This window comes from Bombyx mandarina, chromosome 04 (assembly GCF_030267445.1).
Source record: "Bombyx mandarina strain Sakado chromosome 04, ASM3026744v2".
Taxonomy (NCBI): domain Eukaryota; kingdom Metazoa; phylum Arthropoda; class Insecta; order Lepidoptera; family Bombycidae; genus Bombyx; species Bombyx mandarina.
Genome location: NC_143211.1, coordinates 13160892 through 13181130, shown reverse-complemented (window position 1 = coordinate 13181130; position 20239 = coordinate 13160892). Strand labels below are relative to the sequence as shown.

Genomic DNA, 20239 nt, shown 5'->3' with positions numbered 1-20239 from the left:
GTGATGTAGTGATTGTAGTCATAGGACCCGAAATAATCCAACCAAACTGAGAGCTTCTTAACTTTGGATTATTAGGACCGAGAGAGTGAGTCTCGCGGCCAAGAATCTCCCAGAAAAGATCGGCACCGATGAGTATTTCAATCGGCGCTGGTTGGTGATAGTTAGGATCTGCTAATTGGATGCCATTAGGTATTTGTATTTGTGTAGTATTAATAGGTAATTTAGGTATGTGACCTGTTATTTGTGGTAATACTAAAAAGCCTGATGTGACGTTGAACTGGTTGACTAATGACCTCAATTGCGCCACACAGGTCTCTGTGACCTTACCGGTATGATTATCGCCTATGCCCATAAGGTTGACATGGCAGTTTGAGTTTGACGGTAAACACAGCTTCTGTTTAAGTGTCTCCGTTATGAATGAAGACTGGCTTCCACAATCTAATAGGGCGCGAACTCTTTCTGTATGGTTCGTCCGTGGATTAGCCACCTCGATTAAGGCTGTAGTTAACAAAACTTGATTTGTATTTTGTTTAGAAAAATTTACAATAGTATCGTCAGTGCTGTGTGGCACGGACAAGGCACTGGAAGTGAATATATTGTTAGGTACAGTATCTACTGGTTCATGTATGAGAGTGTTGTGTCTTCCTTTGCACTTAAGACACGGACCGAGACGACAAGTTTGTACCTTGTGACCTGGCCTCAAACAATTAGTACATAGTTTTAATTTGTGTACTTCAGCTATACGCTCCTCTACGCTCCTACTAATGAAGGTAGGACAGTTGTAGATTCGATGACCTTGTTGACACACTACACACGATTTAAGATTTGCAGAAGCAGTGGTTTCATTGCTAGTGCAAGCAAAAGATTTTGTATATGGCTTATCTTGCTTATTATTAATATTAGAAGTAGTAAAGTTAAAATGCATTGATTTATACGAATTACGATTTATAGACTCAAGGACGTCAGCACGATTAATTAAAAATTTATAAAATTGTTCCAAATTCGGTACATCATCCAACGCGCCACGACACTCCTCCCATTTCAAAAGAGTGTGGCTGTCCAGCTTTGAGCTCATTATGTGAATTATGAGGACATCCCATTTGTCGGTAGGTTGACCTAGGCTAGACAATGCCCTTAAATTCTTAGTGATGTGATCTACCATAAATCTTAAAGATCTATCAGACTCACGAGTTGTCTGTTGAATATTTAATAATGAATTTAAATGATGATTTATCAATTGACGCTTATTATCATAACGACTGCATAATAATTGCCAAGCATTTTTATAGTTGGAACTAGAAACTTCGAAGTTAGTAATAATGCGTGCTGCATCACCCGTTAAGTATGACATTAAGTAATGAAACTTATGAATTGGAGCAATTCGCTCATTGTTATGAATTAAACTCAGAAACGTGTCACGGAACTCAAGCCAACGGAAATATGATCCGTCAAACTTAGCAATTTGTATTTGGGGCAATTTAAATCCTAAAACATCATGATGATCGATATTACATTGAGCTGATGACTGACTAGAGTTAAGGTCTTTGTAGTTACTTTCGTCATGTTTACTTGCATGATGTTGTTTAATAATGCTTTGAGCGGAAACGATGTTTGTAATAAATAACTGCTCAATGTCATCTCGCTCATCAACCTCGTTTGTCAAATCACTACGATTCAAAACCTCTATCTGAGTCTGCAAGTCGTCAAATCGATTTGACAGTGACTCAAATTTGCTAAGCTTAAGTGTCAATTCAGCAAGTTCAAGAGAAGTTAGTGTTTCTTTTGAGCTTGTTTGAGTTAAATAGTTCCGAAATTTAGTTATTTGCCCCTTTATGGAGCTACGTTTAACAAAAAGATCCAGCAAATCTTGAGAGTCTTTTGCACTAGTTTCACCTCCCATGATAAATAAAAATTGTAAGTTTCTAATATATTAAGTAAAAAGTTTGTAAATTAATTTAATATAATTATTATTTGTAACTGGTAAAAGAAGCAATAAGAAAAGCAAAGTCTAGTACTACAGATAATGAAATGAATGCAAAAATAGAATAAAATCTGTTTAGTTAATTAATAAATTAAAAATATTAAAGTTATCTCACGCTCCTCGACTAGACGTGACCTGCACTGGAGTCCAGCCCTGCTGCACTCTCACTCGGAACCCTGGGACACACCGGGGCTGAACTTGTTTATCGCAGCCAGTAAGTAACGTGCGAAGGCGCACCGTTTGTCTGGAATGTTCGGCTAAATTGTGTGAATTGATTGCAAAAACAACAATGAAAGAAGGGATAAAAAAATAATTAATTAGGCACAGTGGGTATTCAGTTATTTAAAGAACTATCTAGCAAAATTTGTAACTAGCGACAGTACCCGCTTATTGTTGGGTGGCCGTCCGCTTGTCTTCCTTTGTTAGCAATATAAATATCATTACTCAATGCAGAAAATAATAACGAAAATTAAGAAACACTTTTTTGGTTTGGATATTTTTATGATGTGGGTAAGACTCACTATGATAAAAACTAAAATGAATTGAAATTATATTGAAAAGATAAAAAACACTGTATAAAGACAATTAGCACAAGTAAAGACTAATCGATTTGGGTAAATAAGAAAAATGATATTGGAATTTAGGTTGGTGTGATTATATAGACGGGAAAGTAATGGGAAGGGCACTTAGCTGCATTGGCCTGGGCTGCGGCTCGATGCTGATTGCTGATCGATGACCGGCGATGGCTGCAATGGCTTGAGCTCCAAGATCCCGTGGATACAGTTGAGGACGGCAGCTGGTTTCGGCGAATACGTTTCTGACCGATACTATGACTTGACCATCCGATTGAAAAAATGTTCTTTTCCGAAGAATTTTGAAGGTTCTTTTGACGGTCGCCAGATGTTGGATGCTTAGGTCTCTTCAATAAAACTTCCACAATCGATTTTGTGCTTGTATTTTCTTTATACAGGTTTTTGTTAAATTTTACGTTGCGAACAAGTTAGCTTGGCACGGCCATTAATTGAAGTGTGTAAAAATTGTGTCGGTGAACATAAATAAAAATTTAATATTGCTCAGTAAAATTTCGTAGGCGTTAACAACAGTAAACAGTATTAATAAGCTATACAAAACTGAGCTCTCCGTTTATTCAATGACAGACTTCACTCCACGATCCTGAATGACACTGAAGTAAAATAATTTCAATCAAATTTTTTTTCAACTAAACAGTTTTATGTAATAAAGGTTTTTCTATACATATATTCTAAATTTATCTACAGTTTACCATTACCTAAATCACAATAAAATTAAACTCATATTTCGTCAATTTATTTGATACTAGCGACCCGCCCTCGCTTCGCTTCGGAAACATAAAAACACAAATGAAACCAAAAAAATAAAATAAAAAAAATAATAAAAAAAGTAGCCTATGTTCATTAGGGACAATGTCGGCTTCTAATGGAAAAAGAATTTTTCAAATCGGTCCAGTAGTTTCGGAGTCTATTCGAAACAAACAAACAAACAAATCTTTCCTCTTTATAATATTATAAGTAAGTATAGATTAATTGTATACAAAACCGGAAATTACAATAAAATAAAACAAATGTAAAAATATGTAATGCGAAACTGAAAACATTGTATAAAATTGGACAGAAAAATAAAAGACACAATAGTAATTGAATCGTCTTCGCACAGTCAAACAAAACTAGTCACAATCCTTGATGAAGTTTCTCTATTTTTCAGTGTATCCAGTATCGTGTTTCTGATTCTAGTCACATAGCAATGTGTACGCAGGGAGTTCGCTCTGTCTCAGAACACGAGGCCCTTGCCGAAGACGTGACGCGTGCCTTCTGACGCTATCCATGCCTCCTTAGCACTTATCTACTTAATTTATGACTGTACTGTCTACACGTACTGAATGGAGAAAAATAACGTAAAATGTTTAGCTAAATAATATGTACTTCATGTTTTATTTTGCGTAAGTTGTTCTGTTTAAACTATAATGAGTTTCTTTTAAGGACTATAGAGCCGAGCAGAAATATACTTTTGTTTTTAATTTCAATCAGTTTTTTGCCATTAACAGATATCATAAAAAATGCGTATTAAGTTTTTTATTTCCAAAATTTTTTTCTTATGATTGCTGTGTCTTGCTTAGTGAAAAATTAATAAATGAATAATTACAAATTACGAATTTTTCAACCATATACTTCAATCGAATCTGAGAATTATAAAATAGAACAGCGTACCGTAACCATAAAAAACTACTAAAAAACTTAAATTTTGTGTTGAGTGTTGAGAAAAGTCCCTGTGACTTTACCTTTCAAGTGATTACGACATTAAAATCGAAATTTAAACCTCGAGAGTTCTGATAAGTAATAATCAATCAAGTCCTTCTAATCTAATCACTATTTTGCATATCGATGGTAGGGGATGCTGTAAAAATTGGTATAATGACACCATAAGCCATATGGCCATAAGCTGTATACCGCAAAACAAACACAGGACAGCTGTTATTTTTAGTGCAGCTGAGACAAATTTTGTTTTAATTGTCTCTAGATTTTAATAACAATTTCACATGAGCTGAGCCGCGATCACATCTAACCACATAACAAAAAAAAATAACAGGTTAATTCTCACACAAATTCGGAGAGCTTGCAGTTGGGCCGTAAATAAGCACTATGTGTAATAAAATGTGACTATACTGAGACCTTAGAACTATATCTCAAGGTGTGTGGCGCATTTACGTTGTAGATGTCTATGGGCTCCAGTAACCACTAAACACCAGGTGGGCTGTGAGCTCGTCCACACATAAAAAAAAAAACTAAATACATCATGAGGACTAAAGAGGCTGAAATTCTCATTCCACGAAATATCTCAGTGATATATCACGGCGGAGGGTTAAAACGGTCCAACGTTAAACACACATAGCAAGCAATATATGTTGTTGAAATAAAATCCTTCGCCATTTATTACTGTGTACGCGAAAACTCATTCAATGTTCTGGTTTCCGCTTTTCCCTTTCAATAGCAATAGTTTTTAGTATAGTATTACAATATGATTCAATAGATCATGGACCTAATAAAGCTGGAACCGCTGCGTTCATTGACAGTGCGTTTCTAGAGGTCTTTTTTGCCACGGACCATCCGGCTATGGTATGAGCTCCCCTCCACGGTGTTTCCCGAGTGCTATGACATGTCCTTCTTTAAAAGAGGCTTGTGGAGAGTATTAAGCGGCAGTTGGAGAGTATTATAAGGCAGCGGCTTGGCTCTACCCCTGGCATTGCTGAAGTCCATGGGCGACGGTAACCACTCACCATCAGATGGTCCGTATGCTCGTCTGCCTACAAGGGCAATAAAAAAAAGCAAATTTCAAAAACGGCAATAGCTCTAATTTGTATAAAACAAGTTGTTTCCAAACTTACAAAAATAGTTTTAGAAAGACAATACTCCGCTTCAAGGTAACTAATTCTTCAGAGACCACAAAACTGCCGTTAAAAGTTCGTGAACTTTTTGTTTGCAACAAACGACCGTATAGGACACGATTCACTGCACCAATCTAACATTCTGTAAGGTCCTAAGGGATATTATACACTTTTAAGTATACATTCTATTGTTTTCACAGACAAACAAGCAAGACCCGGCTAATAATAATAGATTTTAACAATGTTGTTATCGTGTCGGTGGTCACAATTGCGAACTCTTTGATTCAAAAGAAACATAATAATTATAATTATGTACTATGTACTGTATATGTATATCACAGTCTGTTGAATTACTCTGTCGTATGTTTTACAAGAGATAGATACACACTGTAGAACTTAGGTTAATTAAGTTAGGAGTATATATTTGTTTTCTTAATCCAATTAATAGAACTATGCAATGAAACAAAGTCGAGACATAATTTGAGTCACAATCATTGAATTAACTGAAAGGAAAAGTTATTGAAGAGTTTCAAAGTTTACGCACAAGCTCGAAATTGAAATTCCGAAAGATTTTAATCCAAAGGCCGAACTTGTAACTAGCTGTTCGAATAATGTAGGCAAAGCAACCCTCCAAAAGAAAAACTGCTGCGGGTCATCAAAAGAATCGAAGACGCTAAATAAATAAGGACGAACGATTCCTACGGTTCTTTGAGTTTTTTCCACTTTTGTCTTTTATAGTTGCATTATTTATATTATTTTGCTCAATGATCTTTTTTTTTTTATTGCTTCGGTGGGTGGAGGAGCTCACAGCCCACCTGATGTTAAGTGGTTACTAGAGGCCATGAACATCTACAACGTAAATGCGCCACCCATCTTGAGATATAAGTTCTAAGATCTCAGTATAGTTACAACGGCTGCCCCACCCTTCAAGCCGAAACGCATTACTGCTTCACGGCAGAAATAGGCAGGGTGGTGGTACCTACCTGCGCGGACTCACAAGAGGTCCTACCACCAGTAAAAATGAAAGAAAATTTAATGAAATAAAAATGAATTCAACGATCACATGAATCTTTTAGTGTAATAGTTATTGGGGTAATAATTAGTGTGTCAAATAGACCTTGATATACCATGCGCCTAATACCTCTCTCTCCTTTTCGACGAAAACGTGAAGGACAGATGTATTATAATCTTCCTTGATTGCATTTAGCAGCTAAAGCGAGTGTCATCTTATTAAAATAAATCAATTATATCGCATCACTATATTTGTAATGTTTATCTTTTTATCTTGAATGTGTGTGTGTGTGTGTGACAGAAGAGAGAGAATATACTTTATTGCATACCAAAATTTAATTAATATTTAAAAAAAATAGTCAACAATATATATATATATTACTAGCGGACCCGGCGAACTTTGTTCCATCACACGTTTTGTTTCACACACATCAACCGGTTAACTTCCAAATTCTACTATAATTAACCATAGAACGTTTAGCTGTCAGTTGACATCAACCGGTCAACTTCAAAATTCTATTATAATTACCCATAGAATATATTACGTTTAGCTGTCAATTGCGTTTTGTTATTCCATATCAGTTGCGTTTTGTCATACCACATTTTATGTCACGTCCCATGGGAATGTGATAAAAAGTATCCTATGTCCTTCTCCTGGTTCTAAGCTACCTCTTCAGCAATTTTCAGCCAAATCGGTTCAGCCGTTCTCGAGTTATAAATAGTGTAACTAACACGACTTTCTATATAGAGTATAGTTGTACAATAAGCGGTCTTATCTCTAAAAGCGGTTTCTTCCAGACAACCGTGCGTGTGACAGTTAAACAGATTATTTTGGTTGCATATATAAGTGGACGAACACACGGCCTAGCCGGTATTAAGTGGTTATCGGAGCCCATACACGTTAACAACGTTAATAATAAATCCCATCTTGAAACGTGAGTTCAAGTCGAAATTTGTACAATATAACGTCTGCCCCACCCTTCAAACCGAAACACATTACTGCTTCACGGCAGAATTTCTAAAAGTATCAAATTACTTTCCCGCTACGCTCCTGTCATACTTAATCACAATAATCCAATACATCCGAAAAATAACTTTTCGAAACCCTGTTAACGTATCCGCAACGCTAATAATATCGAAGATAAATTACGCATCAAGTCAAATTACACGAATATTTCACGGAGAAAATTATATCTTGGAAATGAATTAGTTCCGAGTATCTCAGGGATCACGTTACAAGAGGTTTGTAGCGTGGCATTCCAAAAAATTTAAATCAAATTAAATAAACTAGAGGTCCCGCAGTAGTCGAAATTCAACTATAATTAATTGGAATTGTAAGTTTGTACACTATTATGATTGTATTTTATACTTCTATAATCACAAATTTCGCCAAGACTACACTATAAAAATATTAACAAAGACAAACAATATTTAATCTCAATTTGACAACAGACGTCAAGAACAAAAGTTTGACAATAAATAGTATGCATGCGTGTGTGCGTCAAATACATTGTATGTAGTGTGTGTAATGTTTTCTTTATCGATTTAATGTATCTGTTATGCATTATTTTAAAAAAATATTAGCATTATGCACTTCTCTATAAGTGTGGAAACTTTCAGACTCCTCCGTCCGCGCAAGTTTCGTAAAAAGGGATACAAAGTTTTTGCTTTACGTATTAATATAATAATATAGATTCTTTCTAAGTCAGCATTTCGAAACTAATTTAAGTTTTCATTTAGCTGATAAAGCCTTCTCGTGTTACAAAGGATTCGTTTCTCAAGATCTTTGGGGAGGTCTACAATGACGCGTCAGTCGCTTTGTAAACAAAGACGAATAAGTAGGTATTGTTTTGTTTTCAGCTGTACTCTTTGGAATAAATGAGACGAGCGTCAAATAATGAGGCTCTTCTGTATTATCTTTATTGTTGAAAGTACTGAATATTCAAGTTTGATACATCAACAAAAATGTCATGCTAAAAGAGTGATTTGTTATAAAATTAATTTGGATTGTACTTCTTTTTTTTTTTGTGTATTTAGTTTTCATATATGTTTTCTCGTTTTCTCTTCAAGAGTATTTTGTTAAAAAAAAAAAAAAAAATTTTGTACGTACCATTTAAAATGCTCTTAGGTATAATCTTTTGCTATGATTCAACATTAAATAATTATTTGAATACTTTAATTATGTCTTATGTATTTTTACATGACATATCTTTACTGAAAAAATCATTTGAACATTTCGACGGCAGCATTACTGGTGGTAGGACCTCTTGTGAGTCCGCGCGGGTAGGTAGCACCACCCCGCCTATTTCTGCCGAGAAGCAGTAATGCGTTTCGGTTTGAAGGGTGGGGCAGCCGTTGTAACTATATTGAGACCTTAGAACTTAGATCTCAAGGTGGGTGGCGCATTTACGTCGTAGATGTCTATGGGCTCCAGTAGCCACTTAAAACCAGGTAGCCTGTGAACTCGTCCACCCATCTAAGCAATAAAAATGTATTCTCGTTTTCTCTTCGAGAGTATTTCGTAAAAATATTGTACGTATCATTTAAAATGCTCTTAGGTATAGTCTTCTGATATGATTCAACATTAAATAATTATTTGAATACTTTAATTATATCTCATGTTATTCATCTCATATTAACCATCCGGCTATGGAATGAGCTCCCCTCCACGTTGTTTCCCGAGCGCTATGACATGTCCTTCTTCAAACGAGGCTTGTGGAGAGTATTAAACGGTAGGCAGCGGCTTGGCTCTGCATCTCAATCGAAGCCCCCCATAAACGTGGTACTCCCGGGCAGTGCTACAGATGCCAGCTTTACGGCCACTCGGCTCGTAATTGCCACGCGCGCCCCCGCTGCGTAAAGTGCCTCGGCGATCACGCCACATTAGATTGCTCGCGAGTTAGGGAAACCGCGACCGAACCTCCAAGCTGTGTCCTATGCCTTAAGCAAGGGCACCCCGCGAACTACCGTGGATGTCTTAGGGCTCCGCGTAAACGTCCGACCCACCCAGCCCCCCGAACGGTCGGCCCAAAGACTTCGGCGCCTTCAGTGCCGAAACCCGCCTTCGTGCCGGCTGCAGTTCCCACGGTCTCGGCGTGGAAAAAACCGCTGCCGTATACGAAGGCGGGAACGCAAACCGCACCCCCGCCCCCGCTCGCGGCACGCCCCGCGCCCCAGCCCCTGCTCGCACCTCGCCCCGCGCCCGCGTTCCGTCCCCCACAACCCTCTGCCGCCAACGACTTCGCGCTCGTGCGCGACTTCGTCACTGCGGTCAACTTCGACCGTCTGCGATCGTTCGCAAACGCTATCCGTAGGTCGGTAACCCCCGAACAGCGGCTCGCGGCCGCGTTCGACCACATGGACGTATACGAGTCCGTGTCCCGCACTTTGTAAATCTTTACCGGTAACCAATGGCGCAAAAAGGTAGAGAAAAACCGTATTCCCTTACGTTAGCATTCTATAATGCTAACGGACTCGCGCGGCAACGCGATCAAATTTTTGAATTCCTCCGCGACAATCTTGTTGATATTCTATTAGTGCAGGAAACCTGTCTGAAGCCCTCGCGTCGTGACCCGAAAGTCGCGAATTACGTCATGGTTAGGAATGACAGACTCACCGCCTCCAAAGGCGGGACTGCCATTTACTATAGGCGGGCCCTGCACGTTGTCCCTCTCGATACTCCCCCGCTCTCACATATCGAGGCGTCAGTGTGCCGTATCTCGCTGACGGGACACCAGCCGATCGTCATCGCATCCGTTTATCTCCCCCCGGACAAGCCCCTTCTGAGCAGTGACATCGAGTCACTGTTCGGCATGGGAGACTCTGTCATCCTGGCAGGCGATTTAAATTGCCACCACACTAGGTGGAACTGCCATCGTACGAACGTTAACGGTAGGCGTCTCGACGCGTTTATAGACGACCTCACCTTTGAAGTAGTCGGTCCCTCAACTCCAACATGTTATCCGTATAACATCGCGCTCCGTCCGAGCACTATAGACCTGGCATTGCTTAGGAACGTAACTCTGCGCTTGCGTTCCATCGAAGCACTGTCAGAGCTCGACTCAGACCACCGACCTGTCGTTATGCAGCTCGGTCGCCCTCACAACCCAGTCACTGTTACGAGGACCATGGTAGATTGGAATAAGCTGGGCACGTGCCTAGCCGAAGCCGCTCCGCCAATCCTCCCTTACGGCCCGGATTCGAATCTATCCCCCGAGGACACCGTCGAATCCATAAACATCATTACCGATCACATCTCTTCCGCGATCATTAGATCTTCAAAAGAAGTCGATGTGGAGGACAGCTTCCACCGCATCAGACTGTCCCCCGATCTTAGGAACCTCTTAAGAGTTAGGAACGCGGCAATCCGGGCCTACGATCGTCTTCCCACGCATTCAAACCGGATTCGGATGCGTCGTCTACAACGCGAAGTCCACTCCCGCTTAAGCGACGCGCGTAACGATAATTGGCATAGTTATTTAGAACAACTCGCGCCCTCCCACCAAGCATACTGGCGACTAGCTAGGACTCTCAAATCCGAAACTACCGCTACTATGCCTCCCCTCGTACGCCCTTCAGGCCAACCACCGGCATTCGATGACGATGACAAGGCTGAGCTGCTGGCCGATGCACTGCAAGAGCAGTGCACCCCCAGCACTCAACACGCGGACCCCGAACACTCCGAGTTAGTCGACGGGGAGGTCGAGCGCAGAGCTTCCCTGCCGCCCTCGGACGCGTTACCCCCCATTACCACTGACGAAGTTAGAGACGCGATCCACAACCTACAACCTAGGAAGGCACCCGGCTCCGACGGCATCCGCAACCGCGCGCTAAAACTTTTGCCAGTCCAACTGATAGCAATGTTGGCTACAATTTTAAATGCCGCTATGACGCACTGCATCTTTCCCGCGGTGTGGAAAGAAGCGGACGTTATCGGTATACATAAGCCGGGCAAACCGAGAAACGAAACTTCTAGTTACCGTCCGATTAGTCTCCTCCCGACGATAGGAAAAATTTACGAACGTCTCCTTAGGAAACGCCTCTGGGATTTTGTTACCGCGAACAAAATTCTCATAGACGAACATTTCGGATTCCGCTCAAAACACTCGTGCGTACAACAAGTGCACCGCCTCACGGAGCACATCCTGATAGGACTAAATAGGCGTAAACAAATCCCGACCGGCGCCCTCTTCTTCGACATCGCGAAGGCGTTCGACAAAGTCTGGCACAACGGTTTAATTTATAAACTGTACAACATGGGAGTGCCAGACAGACTCGTGCTCATCATACGAGACTTCTTGTCGAACCGTTCGTTTCGATATCGAGTAGAGGGAACTCGTTCTCGTCCCCGTCAACTGACCGCCGGAGTCCCGCAAGGCTCCGCGCTCTCCCCGTTATTATTTAGTTTGTATATCAATGATATACCCCGGTCTCCGGAGACCCATCTAGCGCTCTTCGCCGATGACACGGCTATCTACTACTCGTGTAGGAAGATGTCGCTGCTTCATCGGCGACTCCAGATCGCAGTAGCCACCATGGGACAGTGGTTCCGGAAGTGGCGAATTGACATCAACCCCACGAAAAGCGCAGCGGTGCTCTTCAAAAGGGGTCGCCCTCCGAACATCACTTCGAGCATCCCACTCCGTAGTAGGCGCGTAAACACCTCCGCCGTTAGTCCCATCACTCTCTTTGGCCAGCCCATACCGTGGGTCTCGAAGGTCAAATATCTAGGCGTCACCCTCGACAGAGGGATGACATTCCGTCCCCATATAAAAACGGTACGCGACCGCGCCGCGTTTATTCTAGGACGACTCTATCCAATGCTTTGTAGTCGAAGCAAACTGTCCCTCCGTAATAAGGTAACTCTCTACAAAACTTGTATACGCCCCGTCATGACGTATGCAAGCGTAGTGTTCGCTCACGCAGCCCGCTCCCACTTGAAATCCGTTCAGGTTATTCAATCACGATTCTGCAGGATAGCCGTCGGAGCGCCTTGGTTCCTTAGGAATGTGGATCTCCACGACGACCTGGAGATCGACTCTTTTAGTAAGTATCTACAGTCGGCATCGCTGCGCCATTTTGAGAAGGCGGCACGACATGAGAACCCTCTCATCGTAGCCGCTGGAAATTACATACCCGACCCAGTAGACCGAATGGTAAGCCGTCGACGTCGCCCAAAGCACGTCATTACGGATCCTCCCGATCCATTAACGGTGCTTTTAGGCACCACAAGCACCGGTCACCGTCCTCGTCGAACCCGTCGCTTGCGACGAAGGGCTCGACGAGCGAACTAACCCATAGACACAGCCCACTGAGTTTCTCGCCGGATCTTCTCAGTGGGTCGCGTTTCCGATCCGGTGGTAGATTCTGCGAAGCACTGCTCTTGCTAGGGTCAGTGTTAGCAACTCTCCGGTTGAGCCCCGCGAGCTCACCTACAAACGTTAGGGCGAAGCTGAAATAGCCTCTCAAGGCTATCAGCATAGGTAGGAAAAAAAAAAAAAAAAAAAAAAATGGCTCTGCCCCTGGCATTGCTGAAGTCCATGGGCGACGGTAACCACTCACCATCAGGTGGGCCGTATGCTCGTCTGCCTTACAAGGGCAATAAAAAAAATAATGTATTTTTACACTGAAAAAAGCATTTGAACATTTCGATGGCATCGGAAGGTTGACAACACCCGCATATCTACGAGTACCAACATATCGATTTAGACGAAATGAAGTTGAACAAGTTTAATCTACATTTCCATTTGGGGAATTGATATTAAATATGAAATTGATGGGTCGGGGTGTAATAAGAGCCAGAATCAGTAGACGGTATCGAAGGCTCCCTCGTTACCGGCCCTTTGCTTATGGATACATAATGAATCAACCTTTTGATAAGTGAACCGCTCGTGAATTATTCGAAATTGAAATCAGAGGTCACCATTGATTAATCCTAGTAAACTATTAGAATTAAAATTAAGTAAAAACTTCTCAAGCTTACATTGTATTATGTACATATTATTTGATCCGTTTGCTTAATCTAAATTCACATAGAGTACATCACATGGGCGATGAAATTTATTGCCCTTTATAGGAGGTTCGTTTATTCCCGCATGAGAAAATGTATCGCGTATCTGCATTTTCTTATCGACGCGTATATTTATATGTGACGAGCTGGTGTTTGCCGAGGGTTCGAGGGCCCATCAACGATAATGGAGGTCTTCGGTGGATTGCCGACGATTACACCTAACGACCTTGGCGGATATCGAAACGTGTTAAAAATTTATGTTTTTTTTATTTATTGCCTAGATATATGGACGAGCTCACAGCCCACCTGGTGTTAAGTGGTTACTGGAGCCATAGACATCTTGAGATATAAATTCTAAGGTCTCAGTATAGTTACAACGGCTGCCCCACCCTTCAAACCGAAACGCATTACTGCTTCACGGCAGAAATAGGCGGGGCGGTGGTACCTACCCGTGCGGTCTCACAAGAGGTCCTACCACCAGTATATATAGTAGTATAGTTTTTAAAACATCGGCCATTATTTACAAATCGTCTGTGAGATACCAACAATTAAACGCTTATTTGAACACTAACTAAAACCCCGAAACCTGAAAAGCAAAATCCTCTAATTTCAATTATAACAGAAATCCACTCGGAGAAACTTATTCGAGAAAGTTTTAAACAGAAATTCTAATCTTTAATCTAATTAGGGTAATGTTTGTATTGTTACCTGTGCCTCAAAACTTTTCACTTTGTTTAAGACGAAAAATCCTGCCTCTTGATTTACCTAAGTAAGTTATAAAAGCTATTTAAACTTTCTATAAATTTTGTTCTGGCTACTTACGTACTCTCTCTCTCTCTCTCTTGAAGATTATATTTCTATAATAACTATGAAATAAGTTCTCGTAATTGTGAAACGAATTCGTAGAAGATGCATACTTTTAGTGATTCATCAATATTTTTATATTAATGTAACCTCTATACGATTTATCTTAAAAGAGGTTAATATTTTATAAAGATGACATAAATGGAATTTTGAATATTGAAACATTCGAAGAAGGAACATTAGACATATAAAAGCATTCTGTAATATTGAAATATAAAAAAACATAAAACAGTGGTGAAGCAATAGCTTTGAATTTTGTTTCTCTTTATAGAGCAACAATTTTTTTTTTATTGCTTAGGTGGTTGGACGAGCTCACAGCCCACCTAGCCTGGTGTTAAGTGGTTACTGGAGCCCATAGACATCCACAACGTAAGTGCGCCACCCACCTTGAAATATAAGTTCTAAGGTCTCAGTATAGTTACAACGGCTGCCCCACCCTTCAAACCGAAACGCATTACTGCTTCACGGCAGAAATAGGCAGGGCGGTGGTACCCACCCGCGCGGACTCACAAGAGGTCCTACCACCAGTAAATATCAGTCAATTTGTGCTATAGTTTTACTAGGCTAAACTGTATTTTGATGTAAATAAAATAAAACATTATATTAATATTTGGACTAACCTGTGACGAGGTTGGCATGGTGGAACTGGCAGACGGCATCAGCTTCATACCAGGATATGCGGTCCCTGAAGTAGCGGTAGAACACAGGGAAACCTTCCTCCGGGAGTACCCATGTGTTGCTGATGTTCACCTGTATGATAAAATAACATTTAACGTTTTCGTATGAAGATAACTACGTCTGATAAAATAACATGTCTACGTGATGTGAACGGTACCCGTAGTAAAACAAGACAACAAGACGCCGCGGGACATGTGCCGGGCTATAATCTTCGTAACTATAACAATAACAAGGCTAAGTTTTGATACAAAACAATACCCTCAAGTGATCCGAGCTATACGACATAAAATAACTCCATTATAACTTGCAAGGGCTTGGCATGTCGCTAAATGATATCATTTCTCGCACTTATTGATCAATGATATCGAGCGACTTTCAGGTGAAAGTTCGCAGGTTATGTAGGTTTTTTATTTGTAAAATAATATAAACAATAAATTGCATCTAAAGCAAGCAATAAAAATAACTGGGAAGAAATCACGCATGGTCACCCGGCCCCAATTTAGGATTCCCTTTATTATGGGTACCAAAGTCTGAAATACTTGCTTATATACCCTGCCTATTTCTGCCGTGAGGCAGTAATGCGTTTCGGTTTGAAAGGCGGGGCAGCCGTTGTACTGTTAAAAGTGTGACCTTACAACTCATGCCTCAAGGTGGGTGGCGGTATTTACGTTGTAGATATCTATGGGCTCCGGTAACTACTTAACACCAGGTGGGCTGTTAGATCGTCCACCCACCTAAGCAAAAAAAAAACTATTCATCACGCAATGTAGGCCCGATGTGGGAATCGAAGCCACGACCCTCGACACAACAGTCAAGCTGTTAGCTATTGCAGCTCCAAGTCAGTAAAAAAAGTAAAACATGCAGAAATTCTTGTTAATTTAGTTTACATTTTTCCTGTACGCTGCCTTCGAAAACCGTGCGGAGTGAAATTGCATATTCAGCATTTTCAGCTAAAAGTTTTCGTGTTAACAAAGTTTCTCGTGCACCGTATAACCCTCTGCAATTGTTATTCCGAATCAGCTTTCACCTTATGAGTTTTCTGCTTCGTATAATAAATACTAATTATTAGTGGAGTTTTGTTTACGTGTTTTTTTATGTAGGTATTAAACACAGTCGCGTCTTGTTGTGACAATCGCTAAATATTAGAAGTATGGTGTATTTGCATTTAATTTTGTTGAAATATCCCTTGACTTGCCACAACAACTCTAAATTTCATCACAGACAAACACACATATAGATTTTTTATTTTGTTTTATTTATATAAATAATGTTTGCTTAAAGTGAAGCAAATAGATACGAAAATGGCATTTGAAGTAATATTGTTGTTACGAGGTTACTGTAAGACAATTAATTACTTTTGATGTTCCTATTGGTATCCTATCCACGTCTGTCTAAATCCAGCCTGCGTTGAGGCTTACAGAGCGGTCTAGTGGCTACATTTTATAATAGAAACTCAGATTCGATGTCTCAAAGTAAGCTACGTCATTTGTGGGCACCAATTATCACCGGGCGGACCGTGGTTTTTAAGCCGTAATGCATTATTTTTTCACGGAAGATACACGCAGGCTGGTGGTACCCAGTACTTACCCGTATGAGTAACCGCTAGTATCTTAGTATTAATGTATCCCCATGATAGCAATTAAATATGGCTCAAAGATAATTTCACCATGTTTATCCCCTTATGCCCTTTAGATTCAAACGTTTCCTAATCTGAAAAACACTATTTATACTTTATTCGTGACTGCATTTAATTGTTTCCATTCATAAATTGCAAGAATCATTATTTATTACTACATTTTCGAGTCAGTGTATTAGTAGATCAGTAGAAGAATATTTCATAACGAATTTCTAGATTTTCGTAAGGAATACCTCCATTAATTGGTATTCGGGTATATAGGACAATTGGTTGAGCTCGAAGCTGGCCTCTCGAACAACCTGTTCCAGATAACTTAATTAACATGCTGAAACTCTCGAGTCTTCCATTTGAGTTCGTAATTCAAACAACAGGAGGAAGTTTACACGTTTCTTTGAAACAATTTTTAGAATTTATTGCGTCGGCAATTTTAAAAATAAAAGATAGGACCAAAGTTCCAATTGTATTACATAACCACTATTTTGCATTTAAAAAACATGATTGCTTCGTCGATGCAGAATTAGCTAACAAAAACATATTATAAGATGAAGACGTAACTAACTACCTTTGAAATTATATTAGTAGCTATAAAAGACCGTCGTTGCAAGCTCGTATGTTCTAATCCACATACTAAAATAAAGTTACCAGTGGCTTAGTTTAAATCATATCAGAATGTATTTCAAATGCTTAATAGTTTAATACGAAAGTTTGTGATGATGGATGGATGTTTTGCACAAAACTGCGTAATGAATTTTGATAAAACTTCTTAATAAAATAACTACATCAGAATAGCACATAGGCAATACATTGCGTTGAACGAAGCATAGAGAACGGGTGAGCTGCTTAAATAAATTTAAGTTTTTCATACAATTAGTGTTAATCTTAGCCAACCGTAACCGAGTTAAAATCTGTGAACTACAGCTGTACAAAGTTTCAAGTTAATCGGATAAATTGAAATTTAATTTTCATATATAATTTTGTATATAGAAATTATTATTTTTTTCTTTCAAATTTTAAGAAATTTTATTGAAAATAATTTTGTTAGTTAGTATTATTATTTGTGATAGATTAACGAAAAACAATATTATAAAATACACAAAATTAGATAAGAAAACATATGGCGGTAGTTAGTGCTATACTTACAAGGCTTTAATAAACAAGAATTCCACATGACCACGACTGCTCTGCCATGAGTAACCGACTACGATGATGAGTGCTATACTATTATTATATTTTTGCATCCGAGACTAAAAAGTAATATCAGTAATAACGTCAATCATAACTAAAACATTGCAATTTAATTTCTGCAATCTTCAACATAGCTTGTTCAACTAACTTTTCATTTTCAAAAAACGAACTTATCTTTAACACTATTAAATTACGGATATCTCTATGTTGTCGAGTTGTACGATTGGCTTGTGAATTTTTATCCTAGAATTAGAGGAGCTGACTTTTGACAGCAGCGAGGAATGCGTTTCGACTCGATACTATCGCTTTTTTTTTTAAATTTCATTTGTGTTATTTATCGGTGAAAAAAATTAAATTTTGTGATGAAGATCACAAAATTATCATACGTCCGACTATAGTCGTTTATAAACAATACAATAGTCATAGTTCTAATTCGATTGGCGCATCGAACTCACATTACAAGGAAGAGCATTTATATTGAGCCCATGATCTACCAGTATTTGCATAAAATCTTCATCGTCACATAAGATCAAAAAGTCTCTTTTTGTTAGTGATACCGGACCACTGATCTCGTATGTTAGTATTTATTTTATATAATTATTTTTGTTCATTATTCTATGGCATTATTTTATTACACAAGCTTTATAATAGTCTCTTTCCTAATGTGAAGGAAACCGTGAGACAAGCTGATTATACGGAGTAGATGTATTAAGGGGATGAGGGAAGAAAGCAAGAGATTGATAATAAAATGAAGTGGTGTAGTAAAGTACGAAAACCTTACCACCACAAGTATCCAGCCAGAGATTTAAAATAGTTCGGCATTTGTAATAATATAAATAAAAATTTAGGTACAACCTGAGGTTGTAAAGTAACATAAAATGTATGTGAGTATCCATACTCGTTTTTACTAGTGTAATATTCAGATGGACTAAGTAATGTACGGCTTCTGCCTTTGGAGGAAAACGGCAAACTGTTTTTTTTTTCACTTAATACATATTTTAACGCGACCAGAAACACGTGGCAGCCTCATCCATTCTCGAATGGCATTCATGATTAATATTAAATTTATGTACAAAATAAGCCTATATAATATTTTAATAATTAATTACAACATTCAAGAGTTTAGAACGAGGACATAGCTTCATCAGAACGTCGTTTGACTTAAATTGTCTCCAGTCAGTCACCGAATGACTTTCGATTTTCAAAGTCATTAGAAAACATGGATTTTAGCCACGAAAATAAACTTTGATTCCACGACTTAGAGACGAAGTTTCTTTGAGAAAGCACCTCAGATGCTTGTTTAGTTTACTGCTATTTACAGTAGTTTAAAACGGTACTTAAACTTAAATTTGGATCCTCGTAACACAATCAGTCACATGAGGAACAAAATTTTGGCCTCGGGTTATTTAAGACTCAATAGTCAAAGAGGACTCATGAGAATCTAATTAATCGTAATATCGCGCATTCAATTTACCTAATGAACGAAAATTAATTGGAGACGGCATCGCGTGACTTTTCCTCATAAAAATGCATCATAAATTTTTGTTCTGAAAATATTGTATTTGCTTATTTACAGCTAAATAAATTTGTTCTCATCACTAAGGTGTTTAAAAACAAACGCCAAATATTCCGTATTTGAATTAAACGCTTCAATGAACTGAAAATCTACATAAAATACAGGATCTCAAAGTTGACACGTAGCGAAATACATATGTATATGCCCAAAGTATCTATCAGAAAACCTAATATCATTCGACATGAAACAAAAACAAAAAAAACAAGTTTATCGATACATTAAACAAACGCAAATCAGGAAATTTATGGACCGGGAAAACAATGTTATATCGTGTACCGCACCGCACTGGGAAGTTGTTTTGAATAGAATTAACGATGGTTTGTTCTACCAGTATAATGCTATGTTTGTATGATGTATATTATGTTTTGCGAATAATAGCTACAGATAACTAAAACATACTGCTTCAAATGTCCGAAATATTGAAAACACTTTTTGTGTTTCAGTGTAGAACATATATTTATGTAATAACAATATACCATTAAAAACTAAAGATAAAACAATTATGTAAAATATAAACTACTATAAATTCTCACCGCCCGCCCTTGCACGTAGACGAAGAGTGCCAGAAACACGACCGACCGCCGCAACATATCGCCTAGTTGTCGCCGTTTCGTAGCTGGAAGCTCGTAGCGCCCAACCGTAGCGCCCGACCGTTGTAGCGCGACTGCCGCTACGAACCGCAACCCCAATAAGCGGAACCCCGTATATATTATGTAAACAAAGTATTGTACAATGGGCACACGGACTTTCTTGTTTACATGGAATTGTCTATTCCAACTAAAGAAGGTCAAGAAAGACGTTTGACGACATCTTCAAATCTTTATTGAAGGATCTGTCCTTCGAGAATAATGGGCTACACTAGAATTTTCATTAGTCTATAA

General features: G+C 39.1%; 1 protein-coding gene across 1 annotated transcript in view; it reads right to left on the bottom strand.

Moving 5' to 3' along the window:
• Positions 1-20022, bottom strand: part of LOC114252065 (uncharacterized) — a 52238-nt gene extending 32216 nt beyond the window's left edge. The window contains exons 1-2 of the mRNA XM_028186549.2: positions 19892-20022; positions 14904-15033 (exon numbers count right to left, since the gene is read on the bottom strand). Coding sequence (XP_028042350.2) covers positions 14904-15033; positions 19892-19948 — 187 coding nt within the window. The 5' untranslated portion in view covers positions 19949-20022. The remainder of the gene's footprint in view (positions 1-14903; positions 15034-19891) is intronic.
• Between the last annotated feature and the right edge of the window lie 217 nt (positions 20023-20239).